This window comes from Mobula hypostoma, chromosome 8, assembly GCF_963921235.1.
Source record: "Mobula hypostoma chromosome 8, sMobHyp1.1, whole genome shotgun sequence".
NCBI lineage: Eukaryota > Metazoa > Chordata > Chondrichthyes > Myliobatiformes > Myliobatidae > Mobula > Mobula hypostoma.
Window position 1 is genome coordinate 66765171 of NC_086104.1, and position 27540 is coordinate 66792710.

Consider the following 27540-nt stretch of genomic DNA (forward strand, 5'->3'; position numbering starts at 1 on the left):
GTTTCGATAGTCTCAGTTACTTTAACATCTGTTTCCGAAAACTCCACTTTCAGCGACAAGTAACCATCATATGGGTACTCATCAGTTACTAAGCATCCGAATCTCAAGGGTACTGTGTGGTGTCAATGGTAAATGCGTCAAATATTGGTTGTAAAAGGATCTAGAAAGCAAAGTAACTTGAAAACCTGTGTTAAGTATGGCTCTAGTAATAAGCACCTTCAATCCATATGGATACATCAGAGCTTGGTCCCACTAAACCTTAAGGAATGGTGTTTTGTACTTTAGTATTTCCCCTGAGACATTGTCGGGAACATATCTTCTCCAAAATGCCAACCCACTCCTCACTGGGTCCCTCCGTAGTTTTACCTCTTCTTCTCTGTTTGATTAACTGCTGATTAACTTTCCAAAGGTTTTCCTGTCCTTCACACTTCCACTTGAAATGTCCATCTTCTCCATAGTTGTAACAGAAAATACCAGTCACTTCCTTTGTCAAGGGACTCTGCTCAGTAACAGCCATGGTCTTGGTACGTCCCACCAGTGGGTTTGGCTTCCTATCGGCCTTGTCATGCGTGGTGGCAGCACCAACTGATATCATCCGCAATACTTCAGCCCCCAGATCTTTCATGGCATCCTGCAAAACCCCCGCTTGTGTGACATCACGTGTCGATTTGGCAACAGAGGCTACTACCAAGGACTTTGCTCTGCTGGCTGAGGACTGGTCCTGGACTCCCCCCACGATAGGAAACATTTTCTTCATGTTCACTTGATTCAGACCTTCCAATATTCGATAGGTTGCAATGAGATTCCCCGTCATTCTTCTAAACTCCAGTGAGTATTGGCCTTGAGGTAGCAAATACTTATCTCTGGGATCATTCTCGTCAAGCTTCTCAGAACACTCTTCAATGCCAGCACATCTTTTCTTAGATAAGGCGCTCAAACTATTCACAATACTCCAAGTATGGTCTAAATGATGCCTTATAAAGCCTCAGCATTGCATCTCTGCTTTTATATTCTAATCCTCTCAAAATAAATCCTAACATTGCATTTACCTTCCTCACCACCGATCAACCTGCAAGAGGACTCCCAAGTCTCTTTGCACCTCTGATTTTTGGATTTTCTCCCCCATTTTGAAAATAGTCTCCACCTTTTTTCCTTCTGCCAATGTGCACGATGATGCACTTTCCTACATATTATTCTATGCCACTTCTTTGCCCATTCTAACAATCTAAGACCTTCTGCAGACACTGTGCTTCCTCAACGTCACCTTTCTTTGATCGACTGCAAAGTTGGCCACAAAGTCATCAATTCATTCATCCAAATCATTGACATACAATACCAAAAATGACCCCTGTGGCACACCATTAGTCATTGGCAGTTAACCAGAAAATGCCCCCTTTATTCCCACACTTTACCTCAAGACCAATCAGCCAATTTTCTACCCATGCTGGTACTTGTCGTGTAATACCATTGGCTTTTAACTTGTTACACAGCCTCATGTGCAACACCTTGTCAAAGGCCTTCTGAAAATTGAAGTAAACAATATCCACTGACTGTCCTTTGTCTACCCTGCCTGTTATTTCCTCGAAGAATTCCAACAGATTTGTCAGACAACATTCCCCTCATGGAAGCCATGCTGACTTTGGCGTAGTTTTTCAAGTGGCTGCAAATACCCTGAAACTGCGTTCTTAATACTAGACTCCCAATATCTTTCCAACCACTGAAGTTAGGCTAACTGGCATCTAATTTCCTTTCTTCTGACTCCCTCCCTTCTTAAAGAGTGGATTGATGTTTTCAATTTTTCAGGCCTCCGGAAACATTCCAGAATCTAGTGAATCTTGAAAGATCATTACTGATGCCTCCGCAATCTCTCCAGCTACCTCTTTCAGAACCCTGGAGTGTAGTCCATTTGCTTCAGCTGACTTATCTACCTTCAAGCTTTTCAACTTCTCAAGAAACTTCTCCTTACTAATAACAACGACACTCACTTCTGCCCCCGACACTCTTGGATTTATTGCATTCAACTATTATCTTCCTTGTGAAGATTGACGCAAAATACTTATTGAGCTCTTAAGTCATTTCTTTGACCCCATTAGCACCTCTCCGGCATCATTTTCCAGTCATCCAATATCAAATCTCTTCTCTTTTTGTATCCTCTTTATATAATTAGCTAGATAAAATTCATATTTTATTTTTTCTCTTCATTTTTTAGTTGCCTTCTGTTGTTTATTTATTTTTTTTTAAAGCTTCCTAATCCTCTAAAACTTCCCACTATTTTTTGCTATATTATATGCCCTCTTTTTTTATACTGTCTTTGACTTCTCTTGTCAACAATGGTTGCCTCATCCTTCCTTTAGAATACTTCTTCATCTTTGGGATGTATCTTTCCTGTGTCTTCTGAATTTGCCCCATAAACACCAGCCATTGCTTTTCTGGCATCATCTCTGCTAATATTCCCTTCCAATCAACTTTGGCCAACTCCTTTCTCATGTCTCCGTAATTCATTTTACTCCACTGTAAAACTGATACATTTGATTTTATCGTCTCCTCTTAAACTGCAAGGTGAAAGCAATCACATGATCACTGCCTCCTAAGGGTTCCTTTACCTAAAGCTTCCTAATCAAATCTGGGTCATTACATAACACACAATGTAGAATTGCAGTTCCCCTAGTGGGCTCAACCACAAGCTGCTCTAAAAAGCCATCTCATAGGCATTCTATTAACTCCCTTTCTTAAGATCAAGCACCAACAGGATTTTCCCAGTCCACCCATGATTTTTATCGCAACATTGCCAGTTTTACATGCCTTTTCTATCTTCCGTTCTACTTTGTAGCCCCCTTCCTGACCACTGTTTGGACAGCTGTATATTACTCCTATCAGGGTCTTTTTACCCTTGCTGTTTCTTAACTGTTCCTGCAAGGATTTTACATCTTCTGGTCCTATACCACCTCTTAACAAGGATTTGATTTCATTTTTTTACTAATAGAGTCATTTGACACCCCCCCCCACCTACCTCCTTGCCTGTCTTTCCGATACACTGTGTATCCATGGGTGTTAAGGTCCCAGCAATGATCATCTTTCAGCCATGACTCAGAGGTGCCCACAACAGCATACCCGCCAGTCGCCAAAAGACCATTCTGTATGCTGTGTGCATTCAAATATAAGACCTTCGGACTTGTGTTCATCACCCTTCTTGATTTTGGCCTCCTGTTACACTTTAACGTATACCACTGACTGCAATTTTGCCCTATCATCTACCCATTCTTTTTCACAGCCTCACTGCATGCTGCATCTAGTTGTATACCAACTGGCCCATTCTGAGCCCTTCCATTCTGGGTCCCATCCCCTTTGCCAAATTGGTTTAAATCCTCCCCAACTGTTCTAGCAAACCTGCCCACAAGGATATTGGTCCCCCTTGGGTTCAGGTGTAATCCAGCCTTTTTGTACAGGTGATACTATACCTTCCTTAGAAGAAATCCCAATGATCTAGAAATCTGAAACCTTGCCCCCTGCACCAATTTCTAGTCACTCATTCATCTGTCAAATCAAGCTATTCTTGCCCTCACTGACACATGACACAGGTTGCAATCCAAAGATTAGCTACCCCAGAGGTCCTGCTTTTCAGTTTACTGCCCAACTTTCTATTTTATCTCTTCAGGACTCCTCCCTTTTCCTACCTGTGTCGTTGGTACGAACATATCCCACAACTTCGAATTGTTCACACTCCCCCTTTATAATGCCGTGTAACCGATTTTCCCCCTTTAGAATCCCTGACCCTGGCACTTGGGAGGCAACATACCGTCTAGCTTTCTCTTTCACATTCACAGAATCTGCTTTCACTACTGCCCTCCTCTTCTCCCTCCTTTCCCTGCTGAGCCACAGAGCCAGGCTCAATGCCAGCAACCTAGTCACTGCGTTGTCCCCTCGCAACAGTATCCAAAGTGGTATACTTATTATTGAGGGGAATGGCCATGGGGTTGTTCTGCACTGGCAGCCTATTTTTTTTTACCCTCTCCTGACAGTCATCCAGCTACCTGCCTCCTGCAACTTAGGGGTGACTACCTCCCTGTAGCTCCTATCTATCTCCACTTCATTTTCCCATATGAGCCGGAGGTTATCCAGCTGCAACTCCAGTTCCTTTACACAGTCCTTTAAGGAGCTGTAGCTTAATATACTTCGTGCAGATGTAATTATCAGGGAAACTGGAGCTGTCCCAAATTTCCCATTTCTCACATAAGGAGCATACTGCCAGCTCTGGATACATTCTCTGCGCATTAGCTGTGTACGAACAGAGAGAAAAAAAAACTTACCAGAAACTGACTTTCTTACTTAGAACCCATGCCTGTTCTTGTCAAAGGCTGTTCTCACCCCAGTCTGTTGAGCCAAAGTAGGACCACTCAAACTCAGGCCCACTCACACTATGGCAGCTCCAACAACGTCTGCTCCGCTTACACCTTCTTTCTTTTATTGGTCCTGCAATGATTTCACCCTGCCAAAAGGAAGCTGAAAGCTTCTGAGCTCTTTATAAACTTAGCGCTGTGTCACCATTGAATGACCTCATGCTGATTTCAGCCCATCAAAAGAAATTTGAATGCTTCTGAGCTCTTTTTAAACTTCAAGCTGCTTCACCGAAGAACGACGTCTGCTGAAAAGGAAGAAAGCTGGAATTAGTTATCGAAATACTTTGGCTTATGGCTGTTTTAACATATTTTTGGTAAGTTCTTTGGTGATTTTTTTAAAGTCAGCTCAGAAATATAGGATTCAGAATTAATGGCCCTGGTGTTTTCCCTGGAAGAGAGAACCTTAATTTTTTCTTCATTTGTTGGAGGGGAGCTTGTTGGCTTTGACCTGGTGCATTCTCAAAGTAATTTTGACACTGGAAATTGAGTGCTATAAAACCGTATACCGTGAATCATGCACATCTTCCACTGCTTTCACAGGAAGAAAGAAACATGATTCAGAGAGAATCTCACTTCCCTTTTATATGGGTGACCCCTTGGGTTAGAACAATGACCTTTACTTCCAGATTCACCCAGTACTGGAACCATTGTCTATCAAGATTACTCAGAATTTTAGTTTGTCCATCACAGTGGCAAACATATTCAAATCTGGAAGTCAATCAGTGTATGATTAGATATATAATACTTAAATGAAAGATGAGAACTTGTGCAGTAGACAAAAAAAGCCATGTGATTTTTATGATACAAGAACATTGAGATCAGTTTTGATGCCATATTTTCCACTGGAGTGCAGACTGACGATTATTGCTGCAGTGTCTTTTTATATTATTTAATCTTTATAGGCCAGTTATTATGTAACATAATTATGGGGAATGTGCACTTTTATCCAAATTACTTGCAATGCATGCAAGTCTTTGAGCTTGTTGCACAGTTAAAAAAAATCAGTGGATTTGTTATTATAACACAGTTGGTCAACCATTAACCAGATGTGGACTGGTGTATATTGGATTGTCCCAGATTAAATTTTACGTTTTCACATTGTCAGATAAAATACGTATTACAAAATTGAAATAGTAAATTGGATCCTTGCTTCAGGTTTAATCTGTTTCTGTGACTGTCAGAAATTCCAAAAATTGAGAGTGATGCTGTTAACACATACAAAGTGTTGGAAGAACTCAGCAGGCCAGGCAACATCTCTGGAAGAGTATAGTCGACATTTTGAGCCAAGACCCTTCATCAAGACCATAGGAAACAAGATGAGGAGTCAGTTAGAAGGTAGGGGTAAGGGAGGAAGAAACACAAGGTGATAGATGAAACTGGGATGGGGGGAGCAAGGCTGAAGCAGAGCTGGGAATTTGATTGATGGAAGAGATACAGGACTGGCGTTGGGGAAATCTGATAGAAGAGGACAGAAGGCCATGAAAGAAAGGGAAGGGGGGAGGAGCACCAGAGACAGGTGATGGGCAGGTAAGGAGATAATGTGAGAGAGGGAAAAGGAATGGGGAATATTGAAGCGGGGGGGGGGGGGCAATACTGGAAGATTGAGAAATCTATATTCATGTCATCGGTTTGGAGGCTACCAAGATGGAATACAAGATGTTGCTCCTCCAACCTGAATGTGGCCTCCTCGCCATGAACTGGCATGTGGGAATGGGAATCGGAAGTGGAATTAAAAGGGGTTGCCATTGGGAGTGATGAGGTTGGAGGAACAACACCTTGTCTGGGTAGCCTCCAATCTGAAGGCATGAACATTAAATTTTCGAACTTCAGGTAATGTCCCTCCCCCTTTCAGAATTCCCCATTCCCTTTTCCTTCTCTCACCTGAACGCTTTACTTGCCATCATCTCCTTGTGGTGCTCCTCCCCCTTTTCTTTCTTCCATGGCCTTCTGTCCTCTCCTATCAAATTCCCGCTTTTCCAGCCCTGTATCTTTTTCATCAGTCAACTTCTTAGCTCTTTACTTCACCCCTCTTCTCCCCTCCTCCCGGTTTTACCTATCACCTTGTGTTTCTTCCTACCCCAACTTCTGACTCTGACTCATCTTTTTTTCTCCAGTCCCGATGAAGGGTCTTGGCCCAAAATGTCGACCATACTCTTTTCCATAGATGCTGCCTGGCCTGCTGCGTTACTCCAGCATTTTGTGTGTGTCGCTTGAATTTACAGCATCTGCAGATTTTCTCTTGTGAGTGATGCTATTAGGTTGTCTCTTGGCTGCAGAGGCTTAAAAGTTTCCATTTCTTGGCAATAACTTCTTCATGACATATTCTCAAATGTAGCTTATGCTTATTTTCAGAACGTAGGTGGTGGATGGTGTGAAGCAACAAATGCTCAGGGAGTGACAGGTCTTGTTCCAACTGACTATGTGGAGGTGAGTATTTTTCTCTTAACATGGCCCAAGCGCTGGCTCTTCTCTATGTAAAGGAAAATGACATCAATCTAAATTTCCTAAGTAGCTGAAGAGATCTTTTATTGACCTGCTATCTTTCATTGTTCTTTATTGATTCATCCTCAGTAAATAGGAGAGGAAAAGGAGACTTTGCAATATGGTATGGATTTGTGCTACAAGTTACATGCAATGATAGTTTCCAATGTAACAGTGTATTAGCCTACCTTCAGTATTCAATGATAGTCCCTTTGCCTGGCCCTGCTATCAGCATCCTAAAGAGAAACATTAACCAAAAATTCAGCTGGACCAGTTATGTAAATATAGTGGGTTGCAACAGTAGCTGCAAGAGGAGGTTGGGTATCTTGAGTCAGTTGCCCAGATAGCTTCAAAACCTTGTCACCATTTACAAACCAAAAGTCATCAGTGTGATAGAATATTCTCCATTTACCCAGATGAATGCAGCTACAGCAATTCTGAAGCTCAGCATCCAGGACAAAGTAGCCTGCACTGCAACTGGAAGTGGAAATAATAATATGAACCCACATTTTCTACTAAACAGTAAATGGCAGTAAATGCGTAGAGGCACAACCGCTTGCTAATCCCCTCAAAGACAGACACCATCCAGACTCAGAAATACATTACAGGGTCTAAATTCTGGAACAACAACCCAGAAGATTCACTAGTATCTTTCATAAAGGATATTAAGTAAGGACTCTGACCAATGAAGAAGGTAGGTATAGGAGAGAGAGGAAAATTGTTTAGTTTCAAGAAGTAATGATTAATATGATGGACTGACTAGTCTGCTCTTCTGTATGCTATTGACCTTAGTAATGTGATAGCATATGTTCAAGAAAAACACACAAAAAAAACAATAAATGCTGGAAATTCAGAACAAAAAACAGAACCTTGGTTACTCAATGGATGAGAAGCATCTGCAGTAAATGAAGTGTTCATAGATGGAAGGAATACAGATGTTAATGTATTATGACACGCAACATGAGAATACAGGTTCAAGGTGAAAGAGAAAAAGGCTATATTTACATATTACCTTTAATGTTTTTCAGGACATCCCAGCTTTTCACAATGGAATTCTATTCACAGAATATGATGGTAAAATTGTGAACATCACGTTCTCATAGATAGGAGTGCAGTAATAACTAGACTCTGTTTCTTGATATTAGTTAAAGGATATAAATTGACCATACTGGTAGAAATAATTACCCTGCCTGTCAAAGAAGTATGAAATCTACTTGGGGTATCTGTTTTGGCACTTCTGATATTGCAGCTCTCACTCAGTATTGCATTGAAGTGTCAGCCTAGATTTTTTTTCTGCCAGAGTAGGTGATCGCCCATCTGCTGTCAGTTTTGCTGAAGGGGCTAAGGAACACTCTCTGGGAAACTGGCGGAAACAATTACTGAAATCTCAATCTTTTCAATTATAAAAATATATTCCAAACTTCCTAAAAATCTATCCTTGCTGTAACATTTGCGTGACTTTGTCACAGGAATTAATTATTTAGGAATTACTTTCCTGAAGTTTTATAACAATTAATAAATGATTTGAGGTTTTGAGGAGAAAGGTCTGTTTACTGTTGGATTGAAAATTACTGTCAATTTTAGAGCAATAAACTTTATACTTTGACTTTCAGATTATTTCAGGAAGTGGAGCAGCACAGAGTCAAGCAAATAACCTTGCAGCGTTTGATCCCTTCTCAACATCTCATGGTGGTGCAGGATTCGGAAGTTCATTTACCCCACAAAATAATAGTCAGGTACTGCAATGTTTAAATAAAAAAAAGCTAAAGCTCTTTGTGATTTAATCTGCAAAAAGTTAATGAATTACCAGCTGCGGTTTGTAAATAATGAGTTTTTTTTTGCTAAAGCAAATATCTCACTTGGGTGTCAACAAATATTGATTGGCATCTCCATAGAGCAGGGGGTTTAGATGGGGTGGAGTTTGTTAGGTGGTGTTCAGGAAGGTTTCCTGACACAATATGTAGATAAGCCTACAAGAAGAGAGGCTGTACTTGATCTGGTATTGGGAAATGAACCTGGTCAGCTGTCAGTCAGCTTTCTCAGTGGGAGAGCATTTTGGAGATAGTGATCATAATTCTACCTCCGTTACCATAGTATTGGAGAGGGATAGGAAGAGACAAGTTAGGAAAGCATTTAATTGGAGTAAGGGGAACTATGAAGCTATCAGGCAGGAACTTGGAAGCATAAATTGGGAACAAATGTTCTCAGGGAAATGTACGGCAGAAATGTAGCAAATGTTCAGGGGATAGTTGTGTGGCATCCTACATAGGTACGTTCCAATGAGACAGGGAAAGGATGGTAGGGTACAGGAATCGTGGTGTACAAAGGCTGTTGAACATCTAGTCAAGAAGAAAAGCTTATGAAAGGTTCAAAAAAAACGAGGTAATGATAGAGATCTAGAAGATTATAAGGCTAGCAGGAAGGAGCTTAAGAATGAAATTAGAAGAGCCAGAAGGGGTCATGAGAAGGCCTTGGTGCGCAGGATTAAAGAAAACCCCAAGGCATTCTACAAGTATGGTGGCATGCAAAAGTTTGGGCACGCCTGGTCAAAATTTCTGTCACTGTGAATCGCTAAGCAAGTAAAAGATGAACTGATTTCCAAAAGGCATAAAGTTAAAGATGACACATTTCTTTAATATTTTAAGTAAGAAGACTTCTTTATTTCCATCTTTTACAGTTTCAAAATAACAAAAAAGGAAAAGGGCCCGAAGCAAAAGTTTGGGCACCCTGCATGTTAGTACTTAGTAACACCCCCTTTGGCAAGTATCACAGCTTGTAAACGTTTTTTGTAGCCAGCTAAGAGACTTTCAATTCTTTTTTGGGGGATTTTTGCGGCCAAAAAGTTCTATTCAAAAGGTTCAAAGGAACATCTAAACAAGCCTGATGCATCCTGTGGACTGATGAAGTTAAAATCGAACTTTTTGGCCGCAATGAGCAAAGGTACGTTTGGAGAAAAAAGTGTGCAGAATTTCATGAAAAGAACCCTTCTCCAACTGTTAATCACAGGGGTGGATCGATTATGCTTTGGGCTTGTGTTGGAGACAGTGGCACAGGGAACATTTACTGGTAGAGGGAAGAATGAATTCAATTAAATACCAGCAAATTCTGGAAGCAAACATCACACCGTCTGTAAAAATGCCAAAGATGAAAAGAGGATGGCTTCTACAACAGGATAATGATCATACACACACCTCAAAATCTGCAATGGACTACCTCAAGAGGCACAAGCTGAATGTTTTGCCATGGCCCTCACAGTCCCGACTTAAACATCATCGAGAATCTGTGGATAGACCTCAAAGGAGCAGTGCATGCAAAACGGCCCAAGAATCTCACAGAACTAGAAACCTTTTGCAAGGAAGAATAGGTGAAAATCCCCCAAACAAGAATTGAAAGACTCTTAGCTGGCTACAGAAAGCGTTTACAAGCTGTGATACTTGCCAAAGGGGATGTTTCTATGAGCTGACCATGCAAGATGCCCAAACTTTTGCTTCAGGCCCTTTTCCTTTTTTGTTATTTTGAAACTGTAAAAGATGGAAATAAAAAAAGTTTTCTTGCTTAAAATATAAAAGAAACGTGTCATCTTTAACCTTATGCCTTTTGGAAATCAGTTCATCTTTTACTCGCCTTGCTATTCACAGTAACAGAAATTTTGACCGGGTTGCCCAAACTTTTGCATGCCACTGTATGTGAAGAGCAAGAGGATAAGACGTGAGAGAATAGGACCAATGACAGTGGAAAAGTGTGTATGGAACCAGAAGAGATAGCTGAGGTACTTAATGAGTACTTTGCTTCAGTATTCACTACGGAAAAGGACCTTGGCGATTGTAGGGATGTCTAACAGCAGATTGAAAAGCTTGAGCATATAGACATTAAGAAAGAGGATGTGCTGGAGCTTTTGGAAAGCATCAAGTTGGATAAGTGTCTGGGACCAGACGAGTTGTACCCCAAGCTACTTTGGGAGGCAAGGAAGGAGATTGCTGGGCCTCTATGATCTTTGCCTCATCAACAGGGATGGGAGAGGTTCCGGAGGATTGGAGGGTTGCAGATGTTGTTCCCTTATTCAAGAAAGGGAGCAGAGATAGCCCGTGAAATTATAGACTAGTGAGTCTTACTTCAGTGGTTGGTAAGTTGATGGAGAAGATCCTGAGGCAGGATTTATGAACATTTGGAGAGGCATAATATGACTAGGAATGGTCAGCATGGCTTTGTCAAAGGCAGGTCGTGCCTTACGAGCCTGATTTAATTTTTTGAGGATGTGACTAAACACATTGATGAAGGTAGAGCAGAAGATGTAGTGTGTATGGATTTCAGCAAGGCATTTGATAAGGTACCCCATGCGGGGCTTATTGAGAAAGTAGGGAGGCATGGGATCCAAGGGACATTGCTTTGTGCATCCAGAATTGGCATGCCCACAGAAGGCAAAGAGTGGTTGTAGACGACTCATATTCTGCATGGAGATCGGTGACCAGTGGTGTGCCTCAGGCATTTGTTCTGGGACCCCCTTCTCTTTGTGATTTTTATAAGTGACCTGGATGTGGAAGTGGAGGGATGGGTTTGTAAATTTGCTGATGACACAAATGTTGGGGGTGTTTTAGATAGTGTGGAGGGCTGTCAGAGGTTACAACAGGACATCGATAGGATGCAAAACTGGGCTGAGAAGTGGCAAATGGAGTTCAACCCAGATAAGTGTGAGGTGGTTCATTTTGGTAGGTCAAATATGATGGTAGAATATAGTATTAATGGTAAGACTCATGGCAGTGTGGAGGATCAGAGGGATCTTGGAGTGCGAGTTCATAGGATGCTCAAAGCTGCTGCGCAGGTTGACTCTATGGTTAAGAAGGCATACGGTGCATTGGCCTTCATCAACCATGGGACTGAGTTTAAGAGCCAAGAGGTAATGTTACAGCTTTATAGGATCCTGGTCAGACCCCACTTGGAGTACTGTGCTCAGTTCTGGTCGCTTCACTGCAGGAAGGATGTGGAAACTATAGAAAAGACGTAGAGGAGATTTACAACGATGTTGCATGTATTGGGGAGCATGCCTTATTTGAATAGGTTGAGTGAACTCAGCCTTTTCTCCTTGGAGCGGCAGAGGATGAGAGGTGACTTGATAAAGATGTATAAGATGATGAGAGACATTGATCGTGTGAATAGTCAGAGGCTTTTTCCCAGGGCTGAAATGGCTAACACAAGAGGGCACAGTTTTAAAGTGCTTGGAAGTAGGTACAGAGGAGATGTGTCAGGAGTAACTTGTTTACGCAGAGAGTGGTGAGTGCTTGGAATGGGCTGCGGACAATGATGGTGGAGGTGGATACGATAGGGTCTTTTAAGAGACTCCTGGATCGGTACATGGAACTTTGAAAAATAAAGGGCTATGCATAACCCTAGGTAATTTCTTAAGTAAGTACATGTTCGGCACAGCATTGTGGGCCGAAGGGCCTGTATTGTGCTGCAGGTTTTCTATGTTTCTATCTCAGGATCTATCCTGGGGACCAGCACATTGATTTGGTTTGTCATCAAAGACTAGCAAATTTCTATAGTGTATGGTGGAGAGCATTCCAACTGATTGCATCACCGCCTAATATGGAGGCTTCAAAATGCCAGATTGAAAGAAACTGCAGAGGATTGCAGACTCATCCAACTCCATCATGGGCACAACTCTCTCCACCAGGAGGTGGTGCCTCAAAAAGTCAGCATCTATCACTAAATATCCTCACCATCCAGATAATGTCCTCTTATCACTACTACCATCAGGCAGGAGCCTGAAAGCTCACACTCAACATTTCAGGAACAGCCTCTTCCCTTGTGCCATCAGATTTCTGAAAGATCCATGAACACAAACTTGCTATTCCACTTTTTTTTTGCACTGTTCAGTTACGTTTTGTATTTCATAGTTATTTTTATGTCTTGCACAATACTGCTGCTGCGAAACAACAAATTTCACAAACGTATCAGTAAGTAATCCTGATTTTGCTCTTAAATAGGAACTAACAGTTGGTAATTATTTGGTGGGAGATCTATCTTTTTCCTATATCTGTACCTGTCCACAGACAAAGGGATCTGCTAGTGGAGAAAATATTTTTGCTTGTACAATCAAGCAGACTGCATTTCCTGGAAGGAAAAGGAACAATATTCTGGAAATAGCAAATCAGGCAGCGTCTGCAAGGAGGTTAGATGCCTTGGAGAAGTTTAATTACGCTTGGAACTCCATTTGTTTCAGCATGTCAGGAATGTAATGAACTGCTTCCTCAAGGAAAAGCTGAAAGAGGCAGATTGTGAGCTTACCTATCACTGGGTACCCAGTTTCTGATCTGTGGTAAACGCCAAATCCAAAGAGGTTGATGAGAGAGACCTTAGTAATGATAATATCAGTGAATGGCAATATACATTGATATTGCACACAAACCTGAGATAGAAATATAATGGCACCCATTTGTAGCTATTGGTTCAATATCCTGCAGTTTTCTGCTGAGCTGTACGGTGTGTGTTCCTTTCCCCCTCACACTTGATGGTAGAGATTAATCAGGACCTGGTCAGGGATAAAGCATTTGAGGATGGGCAATAAAGACAAGTGGGCCCCACTCCAGTAATTTAAAATTTGTGATTTGCTACTTCCTACATTGAACTTCCTGGAATAAATTACAGGCACGTCAGTGCCAGTTTGGATTTAAGAACGTGGAAACGTTATTTCTCTTTCCTGCTTTTTATCCTCTGAAAGATGGTCTTTCGAAAGATGGATTTGCATTTTGCAGTGTTGCTAACCATCTGGTAGAAAACCAGGAATTGCAAGTTAAAATTCTTGATTCAATGTAAAATCATGCATAGAAATCAAAATGGAATTCAGAAAATAGGGCTGAAGAGAAGTAATAAAGTAGAACATGTGATTTTATTTCTTCAGAAATAAATCAAGCCTGGAAGTCATAACTATTTTGATTTGTTTATGGAATAAGTATCTCAACTTTGTATTGATGTGAGCATGTCATGAAGGCTCTTTGTGAAGTACATGTGAACTGAACTTCATGGAAAGGCAGGGTAACCAGAAAGCAGCTGCTTGAATTGTGTTGTTTTCTTAGGGCTTAGTTTGTAATCTGCCATGCCATATAACATAGGCGATTATGGTCTTTCCATGACATTACTCTTCGTGGCAAATTTTTCTTCCGAAATGGTTTGCCATTGCCATCTTCTGGACAGTGTCCTCAGTCATCATCATTTCTCTTCAGAGATTGTCTGTCTGGCATCAGCGGTTGCATAACCAGGACTTGTGATATGCACCAGCCGCTCATACGACTATCCACCACCTGCTCCCATGGCTTCATGTGACCCTGATCAGGGGCTAAATAGGGTGGTACACCTTACCCAACGGTGACCTGGAGGTTAGTGGAGAGAAGGAGTCCCTTGCATCTCCTGTGAAAGAGGTGTATCACCACCCCGCCACCTAATTAGGACACGTGTACCGATAGCAGAATGTGCTGTCCAGTTGGTAAAATTATAATGATGATCTCATTTGGTGTTGGTGCAAAATCCAAGCGTTATGGTGGACAAATCATTTTTGATTTGTCATTAACTTTTACATAATTTATATTAACTTGATAGACACAGAACATCACTGATCCGTGGTCTAACTGGCAGACAAGCTCAGCTGGAAACTGGAACACAGATAATGCACGTAACAGTGGAAATGCCTGGAATGCCTGGCCGACAAACACAGAGAGTTTTAATGCACAGAACAGTGGCAATGGCGGTACAGCTGGCTACGGTCATCCACAGGCTTACCAGGGTCCAGGTCAGTGTTGGTCATGCATTTCACTTTTGAAAGAAGTTTTGGGACTTGTACCCATATTGTTTAATGTCTATGATTGAGAATGAATATGGCTTCAGTGGCTTACAAATCTTCTCCACAAATAATGATCTACAAAGCTGGTGTGGTACTAGAGTGATGTGGAAATAGATATATGAATAAGGGGTAAGGTGTATGTTCTTTTCAGATGACTCCCTCAAATAGTGAAGGCTAGTCCATTTATGAAACTCTTTTCTGTTAATTAGCAATTTATGACAGTTCTGTTACTTTTGGAGACTTTTATTCAGCGTGTTAGTACCTGCAAGGGAAGAGCTATCCAGTCTGTTCATCTGTACCCACGTTCTGCCTACTCGTCTGTAACGCTTTAGGTGAAGGCTTGTCGCTTGGATATCAAGAAAATTTTCAAACATGGCTGAGTTCAGTTCTGTTGGCGCACTTCACCCCCCCCCACCACTCTCCACTTGCATCGTACCTACTTCTTTGACTTCCAGATTAAAAACTTCCTTTGCATTTCTGCTAATATCCTTTATAGAGCCTTAAAACATTACAGCTCAGAAACAGGCCATTTGGCCCATCTAGTCCATTCCAAACTATTATTCTGCCAAGTCCCATCAACCTTTACCATAGTCCTCTATACCATTCCCATCCAAGTTCTTAACCAAAATTTTCATAAATGTTGAAATTGGACCTGCATCCACCACTTCTACTGGCAGCTCTTTCCACACTCTCACCACCCCCTGAGTGACGAAGTTCCCACTCATGTTTTCCTTAAGTATCTCACGTTTCGCCTTTAACTTCTGTCGTCTAATTTTAGTCTCACCCAACCTCAGTAGAAGAAGCCTGCTTGCATTTATATCTATATCCCTCATAAATGTGTATATTCCTATCAAATCTCCCCTTATTCTCCTATGCTCTAGGGAATAAAGTCGTAACCTATTTGACCTTTCCGTGTAACTCGGGTCTCAAGTCCTGACAACATTCTTGTAAATTTTCATTGTACTCTTTCAATCTTATTGACAACTTTCCTCCAGGTAGTTAATCAAAACTTCACACAAAACTCCAAATTAGTCTCCCAACCACAAATTGTGTCAGCTGCTTCCATCTATCAAATGGAACCACAGCATTGGAGCCAGGACCAACAAGCTACAGGACAGCTTCTTTCTACAAGCCAATAAACTTACAAATTCACATGTTCGTACATTGCAATGGAGTCATAATGCAAACATTTTTACTCCCTCACGTTGTGGGACAGAGGTAAGATTTAAATAAATTCAAAAAACAGATTAAAAAAATTAGGTCTCATCAGCATCTTATCTTCAACATAACATCCCACTCCTGTACTGATACTTTGATTTATGAAGGCAATGTTATCTACTTCAACCTATGCAGCATTTTTATTGATCTTGCTGCTATTGGGCCTTATCTATACAATTTACACTGTTCATAATTTTATGTAGCATATTCAAATTTTCCCTTTGTATTTGTTCCAAACAGCACCTGTCTAAGCAATCTCTCTGTGCTGTTAAAATTCTCAACTCCTGGCGCCATTCCTGAGATCTTTGTTGTCTTCTCCAGTGACAATGCATACTTTCTGCAGTGTGGTGGCGATCATATAACGTGTCCCATAGACCTTAACCACCTAACCTACTTTCACTACCAACTTCAGCAATCTGTAGCTTTGTACTTCTCTTCCTTTACAGTTCTGAACGCATTTCCTTCTTTTGTTTGACCACCCGCAAGTCCTGGTTATGCAACCACTGATACCAGACAGACAATCTCTGAAGAGTATTGATGATGGCTGAGTTTTTTTGTAATGGTTTCACGCTTCTGCAGGTTAAATTCCATTTCCAACCTTTCTGTTTGCCTGACTAAAGATTGATATTTTCATTTCTAAGTCTTTCTCACTGCTATCACACCTACAAAAATCATTATAATGTTTTTTTGTATATAAATAATTGATATATCCCTGTAAAAATCAAGATGCCAAGCTTTTGTGTCCTGTAGAATTGTTAAAATTGTCACTGAATGCCTTGCTATCTGAAATGAATTTTTAGGTTTTAGGTATAATATCTGTTCATATTTGCAACAAAAAGTCTTCATTATCATTTTCAAAGTGTGATGCAATACACTAAAATGTACATATCTTTCCATATTTTGTTTAATAACCTTATTCTTACAATCTGAAGTTTTTATTTTAGCAATATTTTCAGTGCCATGATTGCTCTTGATGGATGGAAAAGCAGTGATTGGTTAGTGATAATCACAATTTTGTTGGAAACCAAGGTGGGGCAATTTGGTGTGCTGGATTATTGTTAGGATACTATTCCTAGTCTATCCTTGAGGATCAGTTTTGAATGCTGGGTAAATTTATATTTGGAACAATATTCTTTGCCCTCAAAATTGTTTTGAGGATCAAATGCCACTCGTAATTCAGTTAGATTGCAATAGTTCCATTTAATATCAGAGAAATGTATACAGTATACATCCTGAAATTGTTGTTCTTCACAGACATCCACAAAAACAAAAGAGTACCCCCAAAGAATGAGTAACAGTTAAAACATTAGAAACCCAAAGCCCCCCTTACTTGCCCACCCATGCACAAGCAACAGCAAAGCAATGACCCCCCCCACCCCACCCACTTTCACATGAAAGCATCAGCACCCTCTAACCACCAAACATACAATGGGAAAGACCCCAATAAAGACCGTGATCCGCAGTACAAAAAAACCCATCGTTCACCTGACTAATTGTCATGCCGCAGGTTCTCTCTGTCACTCTCTAATAAAGGGAAAAAGAAGTGTCCTCTTTCACAGTGAGACAGGAGACATAACAAAACAACTCGCTGCTATATGGTGATAAAAGTCTGTTGCACTGCTATTTTTTCTGAGTTCTCCACAGAGAATTGGCAATAATCTCTTGCCCACCAACGAGAGAGAGAGAGAGACAGACAGACAGACCTCTGCACGCCTGGCCGGGTACAGAGCATCTGACAGCTGATCGAATATTCCAATATTCCATGCTCTTCAGTTGGTGGCACCGGCTTAGAATCAGCCCGTCAACAGGGCCGTGAGCCCCGGGAGCAGGTCTCATCACCGCAAAGAGCAGAAGTCTAAGTGTAACAGGTCATGGTCTTCAACAGAACCCCCATCCATCCTGAAAATGAAAAGGAGAGGTTTCAAAGGTGGAAATTAAGCTATTTTCGCAGATGAACACGAAGGGGGTCTCAATTTAGTGTCATTTTACTTCCACCTTGCCTACATCACAATAAGTCTTCAGTCCCAATTTGGAGTTGCACATTTCAAGTATACTCCTTTCAACTGACAAAGCTTAATGTACTGCCATGAAGAATCTCAGCTGTCTGCAGATTATTTGCAGAACTGCTCCCAGATGCAGGTGGGCTAATTGGCCTTTTCTTTTTAACATGACCTGAACTGAAAGAATGAGAAGAGACAATGCAGACCAAAAAAACCGCTGGAAGATGGAAACTGCATTTGTGGAGAGCTCCTGCATGCATGACTCCTCTTAATTCAAGTTTGATTTTTCTCCTTTAGGTGTTGCGGATGATGATGAGTGGGATGACGAATGGGATGAGGCCAAGGTATCTCCAAATATTCTTCCACGGACTGAAACAGAGTCACCGGAGACAGCTTTGGCTCGTGGAGGTCCTCGTAACGCTTCAGTGAAGATGTCACTCAACAGGTAATGTAAATTAGTAACAGGGACATGTAAGTGTACTTGTTACTAAAGCAGTGAGGAAGAAGTTTTCTGATGAGATGAATAATTACCCAAGTAAAATGTACCAAAATAATTAAAATGAGAAGACTATTTAATCTTTTGACCTTGGTCAATAGTGTTGGCTCTGTGTGTGAGATCATGTTTGGATATGAATAATAAGGTAGTGTTTGATTTAAAAAGAAGCACTTAGCAAGGAGGCTAATTTCAATCTTGTGCTGGTGTTGCTAGTTAAAATGTGGTTGGTCTCATTGTTGCTTTATTTTGAATTCTGACTTTAATTTAAAAAAACAAAAGGCCATGTTAGTTTTAAGTATGATTATCTGGGGAGAAAATATAGACGCATAATCCAAATTTGTTTTTTGTAGATTTCCAACATTTTCCAAACATGGGCCTGAAGTCTACCTACTTTCAAAACAACCATTAAAAACTGATGAGAAGATCATAATCCATGTAAGTTATAGTAGCAATTGGATAGGAAGAGTTATTCCTTAAAGCAGCTCACTATTGGTTAAGAATGTAATTATAGTAATTACAGAAACTTTTCTGTAAATTCAGTTTGAACTAAGGCCAACAAATGCATGACTTGGTATCTAGGTAGGATAGAAGAAGCTGTGAAATGAAAAATACTTCAACCAGTTATTTTTTGTCATTGCTAAGGCAGTACAATATCTTAGAGAAAAAAAGTCCATTAGACATAGGAGCAGAAGTAGGCCCTTCGGCCCATCGAGTCCTCTCCGCCATTCCATCATGGCCGATCCCTTATCCCGCTCAACCCCATACACCTTCCTTCTCACCATACCCTTTGATGCTCTGACCAATTAGGAAACTATCAACTTCTGCCTTAAATATACCCACCACAGTGGGTATATTTCCACACTGTGGCAGAGCATTCCACAGATTCACCACTCTCTGGCTAAAAAAAAATCCTCTTTGCCTTCGTTCTAAAAGTTTGTCACTCAAATTGAGGCTGTACCCTCTAGTTCTGGATGCCCCCATCACAGGAAATATCCTCTCCACATCCACCCTAACTAGTCCTTTCAACATTCAGTAAGTTTCGATGAGATTCCCCTGCTTGCTTCTAATTTCCGGTGCTGCCAAACGCTCCTCGTATGTTAACCTCCTCATTCCCAGAATCATACTTCTGAACCTCCTTTGGACTCTAGCCAATGACAACACATCCCTTCTGATATATGGGGCATAAAATTGTCAACAATACTCCTAGTGTGGCCTGACTAGTGTCATGTAAAGGCTCAGCATTAACTCCTTGCTTTTATATTCTTTTCCCCCCTGAAATAAACACCGCTAAAACATGGTTGATCCTTTTTTTTTGTCCTCCTCAACCCCAGTTCCTGGCCTTCTCCCCGTAACCTTTGATGCCATGTCCAATCAAGAAAATATCAATCTCTGCCTTAAGTACACCCAACGACCTGAGCTCCACAGCTGCATGTGGCGACACATTCCACAAATTCACCACCCTTTGGCAAAAGAAATTTCTCCGCATTTCTGTTTTGAAAGGGCGCCCCTCTATCCTGATGCTGGGCTCTCTTGTCCTAGACTCACCCACCATGGGAAATATCCTTTCCACATCTACTCTGTCTAGGCCTTTCAACATTTGAAAGGTTTCGATGAGATTCCCCCCCCCTTATCTTTCTGAATTCCGGCGAAAACAGACTTAGAGCCATCAAACATTCCTCGTATGATAACCCTGGAATCATCCTTGTGAACCTCCTCTGGACCCTCTCCAATACTAGCACATCTTTTCTAACAACACACATCAAAGTTGCTGGTGAACGCAGCAGGCCAGGCAGCATCTCTAGAAAGAGGTGCAGTCGATGTTTCAGGCCGAGACCCTTCGTCAGGACATCTTTTCTAAGATGAGGGGTGCAAAACTGTTCACAATACTCAAGGTGAGGCCTCACCAGTGCCTCATAAAACCTCAGCATCACATCCTTGCTCTTGTATCCTAGACTTCTTGAAATGAATGCTAACATGGCATTTGCCTTCCTCACCACCGACTCAACCTGCAAGTTAACCTTCAGGGTGTTCTGTACAAGGACTTCCAAGTCCCTTTCCATCTCAGATTCCTGGATTTTCTCCCTGTTTAGAAAACAGTCCGTACATTTGTTTCTACTACCAAAGTGCATAACCATGCATAATCCAACATTGTATTTCATTTGCCACTTTCTTGCCCATTCTCCCAGTCTAAGTCCTTCTGTGTCCTACCTTTCCTCAACACTACCTGCCCCTCCACCAATCTTCATATCATCTGCAAACTTGGGAACAAAGCCATGTAGTCCATCATCTTAAATCATTTATATAAAACATAAAAAGAAGTGGCCCCAACACTGACCCCTGTGGAACACCACTAGTCACTGGCAACCAACTAGAAAAGTATCCTTTTATTCCCACTTGCTGCCTGCTACCAATCAGCCAATGCTCTAACCATGTTAGTAACTTTCCTGTAATACCACGGGCGCTTAACTTGGTAAGCAGCCTCAAGTGTGGCACCTTGTCACAGGCCTTCTGAAAGTCCAAATATGCAACATCCACTGCATCCCCTTTATCTATCCTACTTGTAATCTCCTCAGCAAATCCAACAAGTTCGTCAGGGAGGATATTTCCTGAAGGAAGCTGTGCTGACTTTGTACTATCTTGTCCTGTGTCACCAAGTACTCCATCACCTTATTCTTAGCTATTGACATCTTCCCAACCACTGAGGTCAGGTTAACTGGTCTATAATTTCGTTTCTGCTGGCTTCCTCCTTTCTTAAAGAGTGGAGTGACATTTGCAATTTTCCAGTCCTCTGGCACTATGCCAGAGTCCAATGATTTCTGAAAGATCGTTTCTAATGCCACCACAATTTCTAACGCTGCCTTGTTCAGAACCCTAGGATGCAGTTCACCTGGTCCAGGTGACTTGTGTACCTTTAGGTTTTTCAGTTTTTTGAGCAGCTTCTCTCTTGTTATAGTAACTGTTCCCACTTTTCTTCTTTAACACACTATAACGTCAGGCATACTCAGTTCATCAGCCATCTCCATGGCCCCTGTTATTATTTCTCCTGCCTCATTTTCTAGCGGTCCTGTATCCACTCGTCATTTCTCTTTTATTTTTAACATATTTGAAAAAACTTTCACTATCCACTTTGATATTATTTGCTAGCTTGCTTTCATATTTCATCTTTTCCCTTCTAATGATTTTTTTAGTTGCTCTCAGTACGTTTTTAAAAACTTCCCAATTCTCTATCTTCCCACCAATTTTTGCTTTGTTGTATGCCCTTTCATTTGCTTTTACAATACTTTGACTTTCCTTGTCAGCCATGGTTGTACTATTTTACCATTTAAGTATTTCTTCATTTTTGGAATATACATGACTTGCACCTTCCTCATTTTTCCCAGAAATGCACACCATTGCTGCTCTGCTGACATCACTGCCAGCAGCTCTTTCCAGTTTTCTTTGGCCTCTCTCATACCACTGTAATTTCCCATACTCCACTGAAATACTGCCACATCAGATTTTACTTTCTCTCTATCAAATTTCAAGTTGAACTCAATCATGTTGTGATCACTGGTTCCTAAGGGTTCTTTTATCTTAAGCTCCCTAATCGCCTCCGGTTCATTACATAACACCCAATCCAGTATAGATGATCCCCTAGTAGGCTTAACGACAAACTGCTCTGAAAAGCTATCTCTTAGGCATTCAACAAACTCTCTGTCCTGAGATCCATTAACAACCTGATTTTCCCAATCGACCTGCATGTTAAAATCTCCCATGACTACCATAACATTGCCCCTTTGACTCGCCTTTTGTATTTCCTGTTGTAACCTCCCAGCCACTGTTGGGAGGCCTGTATATAACTGCCATCAACGTTCTTTTACCCTTGCAGTTTCTTAACTCAACCCACAAGGATTCAACATCTTCTAATCCTATGTCACATCTTTCTACTGATTTGATGCCATTCTTTACCAATAGAGCCACACGACCCCCTCTGCCTATCTTCCTATCACTCCAATATAACGTGTAACCTTGGACATTCAGCTCCCAACTACAACCATCCTTCAGTCACGATTCAGTGATGGCCACAACATCGTACCTGGCAATCTGTAATATTGCAACAAAATCATCCACCTTATTTCTTAGACTACGTGCATTCAGATACAACACTTTGAGTACCGTATTTGCTATCTTTTCTGACTCTGCATCCCTAATGATTTGATAATCAGCCTGTTGGCTGCAACTAAGTCCTGCCTGCCATCTGTCCTGTCCTGACTCCCTTCACTCCAGTTCCCAACCCCCTGCCAAATTAGTTTAAGCCCTCCCCAACAGCTTGAATAAACCTGCCTACAAGAATATTGGTCCTCCTCGGGTTCAGGTGCTACCCATCACTTTTGGTCAGTGCCTGTAACCTGGTCGCCATGGCATGCTCCTAGTTGGTCATCCCCCACAAAAGTTTCCAAAGTGATGTACTTTGTTTGCATAGAACATAGAACATAGAATAGTACAGCACAGTGCAGGCCCTTCGGCCCACAATGTTGTGCCGACCCTCAAACCCTGCTTCCCATATAAGCCCCCACCTTAAATTCCTCCATATACCTGTCCAGTAGTCTCTTAAACTTCACTAGTGTATCTGCCTCCACCACTGACTCAGGTAGTGCATTCCACGCACCAACCACTCTCTGAGTAAAATCCTTCCTCTAATATCCCCCTTGAACTTCCCACCCCTTACCTTAAAGCCATGTCCTCTTGTATTGAGCAGTGGTGCCCTGGGGAAGAGGCAATGGCTATCCACTCTATCTGTTCCTCTTATTATCTTGTACACCTCTATCATATCTCCTCTCATCCTCCTCCTCTCCAAAGAGTAAAGCACTAACTCCCTTAATCTCTGATCATAATGCATACTTTCTAAACCAGGCAGCATCCTGGTAAATCTCCTCTGTACCCTTTCCAATGCTTCCACATCCTTCCTATACTGAGGCGACCAGAACTGGACACAGTACTCCAAGTGTGGCCTAACCAGAGTTTTATAGAGCTGCATCATTACATCGCGACTCTTAAACTCTATCCCTCGACTTATGAAGGCTAACACCCCATAAGCTTTCTTAACTACCCTATCCATCTGTGAGACAACTTTCAGGGATCTGTGGACATGTAACCCTAGATCCCTCTGCTCCTCCACACTACAAAGTATCCTGCCATTTACTTTGTACTCTGCCTTGGAGTTTGTCCTTCCAAAGTGTACCATCTCACACTTCTCCGGGTTGAACTCCATCTGCCACTTCTCAGCCCACTTCTGCATCCTATCAATGTCTCTCTGCAATCTTTGACAATCCTCTACACTATCTACAACACCACCAACCTTTTTGTCATCTGCAAACTTGCCAACCCACCCTTCTACCCCCACATCCAGGTCGTTAATAAAAATCACGAAAAGTAGAGGTCCCAGAACAGATCCTTGTGGGACACCACTAGTCACAATCCTCCAATCTGAATGTACTCCCTCCACCACCACCCTCTGCCTTCTGCAGGCAAGCCAATTCTGAATCCACCTGGCCAAACTTCCCTGGATCCCATGCCTTCTGACTTTCTGAATAAGCCTACCGTGTGGAACCTTGTCAAATGCCTTACTAAAATCCATATAGATCACATCCACTGCACTACCCTCATCTATATGCCTGGTCACCTCCTCAAAGAACTCTATCAGGCTTGTTAGACACGATCTGCCCTTTACAAAGCCATGCTGACTGTCTCTGATCAGACCATGATTCTCTAAATGCCTATATATCCTATCTCTAAGCATCTTTTCCAACAGCTTTCCCACCCCAGACGTAAGGCTCACTGGTCTATAATTACCCGGACTATCCCTACTACCTTTTCTGAACAAGGGAACAACATTCGCCTCCCTCCAGTTCTCCAGTACCATTCCCTTGGACAACGAGGACATAAAGATCCTAGCCAGAGGCTCAGCAATCTCTTCTCTCGCCTCGTGGAGCATCCTGGGGAATATTCCGTCAGGCCCCGGGGACTTATCTGTCCTAATGTATTTTAACAACTCCAACACCTCCTTTCCCTTAATATCAACATGCTCCAGAACATCAACCTCACTCATATTGTCCTCACCATCATCAAGTTCCCTCTCATTGGTGAATACCGAAGAGAAGTATTCATTGAGGACCTCGCTCACTTCCACAGCTTCCAGGCACATCTTCCCACCTTTATTTCTAATCGGTCCTACCTTCACTCCTGTCATCCTTTTTTTCTTCACATAATTGAAGAATGCCTTGGGGTTTTCCTTTACCTTACTCGCCAAGGCCTTCTCATGCCCCCTTCTTAAGCTCCTTCCTTGCTTCCCTATATTCCTCAATAGACCCATCTGATCCTTGCTTCCTAAACCTCATGTATGCTGCCTTCTTCCACCTGACTAGATTTTCCACCTCACTTGTCACCCATGGTTCCTTCACCGTACCATTCTTTATCTTCCTCACCGGGACAAGTTTATCCCTTACATCCTGCAAGAGATCTCTAAACATCGACCACATGTCCATAGTACATTTCCCTGTAAAAACATCATCCCAATTTACACCCGCAAGTTCTAGCCTTATAGCCTCATAATTTGCCCTTCCCCAATTAAAAATTTTCCTGTCCTCTTTGATTCTATCCTTTTCCAGGATAATTATAAAGGCCAGGGAGCGGTGGTCATTGTCCCCCAGATGCTCACCCACTGAGAGATCTGTGACCTGACCCGGTTCATTACCTAGTACTAGATCTAGTATGGCATTCCCCCTGGTTGACCTGTCCACATACTGTGACAGGAATCCATCCTGGACACACTTAACAAATTCTGCCCCATCTAAACCCTTGGAACTAATCAGTTGCCAATCAATATTAGGGAAGTTAAAGTCACCCATGATAACAACCCTGTTATTTTTGCACCTTTCCAAAATCTGCCTCCCAATCTGCTCCTCCGTATCTCTGCTGCTACTAGTGGGCCTATAGAATACCCCCAGTAGAGTAACTGCTCCCTTCCTGTTCCTGACTTCCACCCATATTGAATCAAAAGAGGATCCTGCTACATTACCCACCCTTTCTGTAGCTGTAATAGTATCCCTGACCAGTAATGCCACCCCTCCTCCCCTTTTTCCGCCCTCTCTATCCCTTTTAAAGCACTGAAATCCAGGAATATTGAGAATCCATTCCTGCCCTGGTGCCAGCCAAGACTCTGTAATGGCCACTACTTCATAATTCCATGTATGTATCCAAGCTCTCAGCTCATCACCTTTGTTCCTGATGCTTCTTGCATTGAGGTACACACATTTCAGCCCTTCTGCCTTACTGTCTTTACACCGTTTATTCTGCTTCTCTTTCCTCAAAGCCTCTCTGTATGTTAGATCTGGCTTTACTCCATGCACTTCTTTCACTGCTCTATCGCTCTGGGTCCCATCCCCCTCGCAAATTAGTTTAAACCCTCCCGAACCATGCTATCAAACCTACCTGTAAGGATATTGCTCCCCCTTGAGTTCAGGTGCAACCCATCCAATCTGTACAGGTCCCACCTTCCCCAGAAGAGATCCCAATGATCTAAAAATCTAAAACCCTGCTGCCTGTACCAACTCCTCAGCCACGCATTCAACTGCCATCTCCTCCAATTCTTACCATCTCTGTCACGTAGCACTGGCAGCAATCCTGAGAACGTCACCCTTGAGGTCCTGTTCTTCAGCCTTCTGCCTAATTCCCGAAACTCACACTTCAGGACCTCATCCCTCCTGCCATGTCGTTGGTCCGAACATGTATCATGACTTCTGGTTGCTTTCCCTCTCGTACCAGGATGTCGTGCACCCGGTCAGAGACATCCCGGACCCTGGCACCCGGGAGGCAACAAACCATGCGGGTGTCCTTCTCACGTCCACAAAATCTTCTGTCTGCTCCCCTGACTATAGAGTCTCCAATGACGACAGCTCTCCTCTTCTCCGTCCCACCCTTCTGCACCACAGGGTCAGACTCAGTGCCGGAGGCCCTGCCACCGTGGCTCACACCTGGTCGGTCGTCCCCGCCAACAGTGTCCAGGACGGTAAACTTATTAGTCAAGGGAATGGCTACAGGGGTGCTCTGCACTACCTGTCTGCTCACCTTTGCTTCCCCCCCTCTGACTGTCACCCAATGACCTGCTTCCGACAGCCTAGGTGTGACTACCTCCCTGTAGCTCTCATCTATGACTGCCTCATTCTCCCTTATGAGTCCAAGGTCATCCAACTGCTGCTCCAGATTCCTTACACGGTCTTCCAGTTCGCCCAGCCGTATGCACTTCTGGCAGATGTGACTCTGCGGGAGAGGGGCGTTCCCCCAAGACTGCCACATCTGACATGAGAGGCACATCACCGTCTCAGAAGACATTGTAAGAACTAACTGCTAGCTAGCTTGTCCTTCGCCTCTTCTCATTGAAGCCTCTTGAGTGAAAGCCTCAAATCTCCACTCCTTCACTGGCTCACTCACGCACTGGCCGCTCCGCTTGAGCTACCCCTCTATTTATCTGTTTGAGCTTTTCAAAATGTTTGGTCACCTGACCTCGACTGCCTAATCAGCTGCTTTCTGCTGAGTCTGAGCTATTCAAATCTTGATTGTCTAATCAACAGCTTTCTGCTGATCTATTCAAATCTTGATTGACTTGATTGCACAGACCAACTGCCAGAATCTCTCGAGTCAAAGCCTCAAAGCTCCACTCCTTCACTGGCCCACTCACGCACTGGCTGTTTGAAGGGGATGGACACAGGGGTGCTCTGCTCTAACTGCCTATTTCTAATTCTCCTGACAGACACTGAGCTACTCGCCTCCTGCAACTTCGGGCTGACTATTTCCTCGTAACTTTGATCGATTATGTCCTCACTCTCCCGTACAAGCCAAAGGTCATCCAGTTGCTGCTCCAGATCCCTAACACAGTCTTCAAGGAGCTGCAGCTGGATGCACTGCACGCAGATGTAGTTCCCCAGGAGACCCTGGGTCTCTCAGTTCTCCGACAGTGGGCACGAAGAGCACACCACAGCCATTTAAATGGTACAGTGAGAGAGGGGGGAAAAAAACAAAAGGAAACCTTAACAGAGGCTTTACACAGAGCCGACGCCTCTTCCAAGCTGAAGTCTC

At 42.5% G+C, this 27540-nt stretch overlaps 1 protein-coding gene across 1 annotated transcript in view; it reads left to right on the forward strand.

Annotated features, from left to right (window-relative positions):
- The window catches only part of snx9b (sorting nexin 9b), a 132787-nt gene that overhangs the window by 34818 nt on the left and 70429 nt on the right, over positions 1 to 27540 (forward strand). The window contains exons 3-7 of the mRNA XM_063056023.1: positions 6750 to 6824; positions 8492 to 8614; positions 14472 to 14661; positions 18228 to 18375; positions 18777 to 18861. Of these exons, the coding sequence (XP_062912093.1) occupies positions 6750 to 6824; positions 8492 to 8614; positions 14472 to 14661; positions 18228 to 18375; positions 18777 to 18861 (621 nt within the window). The remainder of the gene's footprint in view (positions 1 to 6749; positions 6825 to 8491; positions 8615 to 14471; positions 14662 to 18227; positions 18376 to 18776; positions 18862 to 27540) is intronic.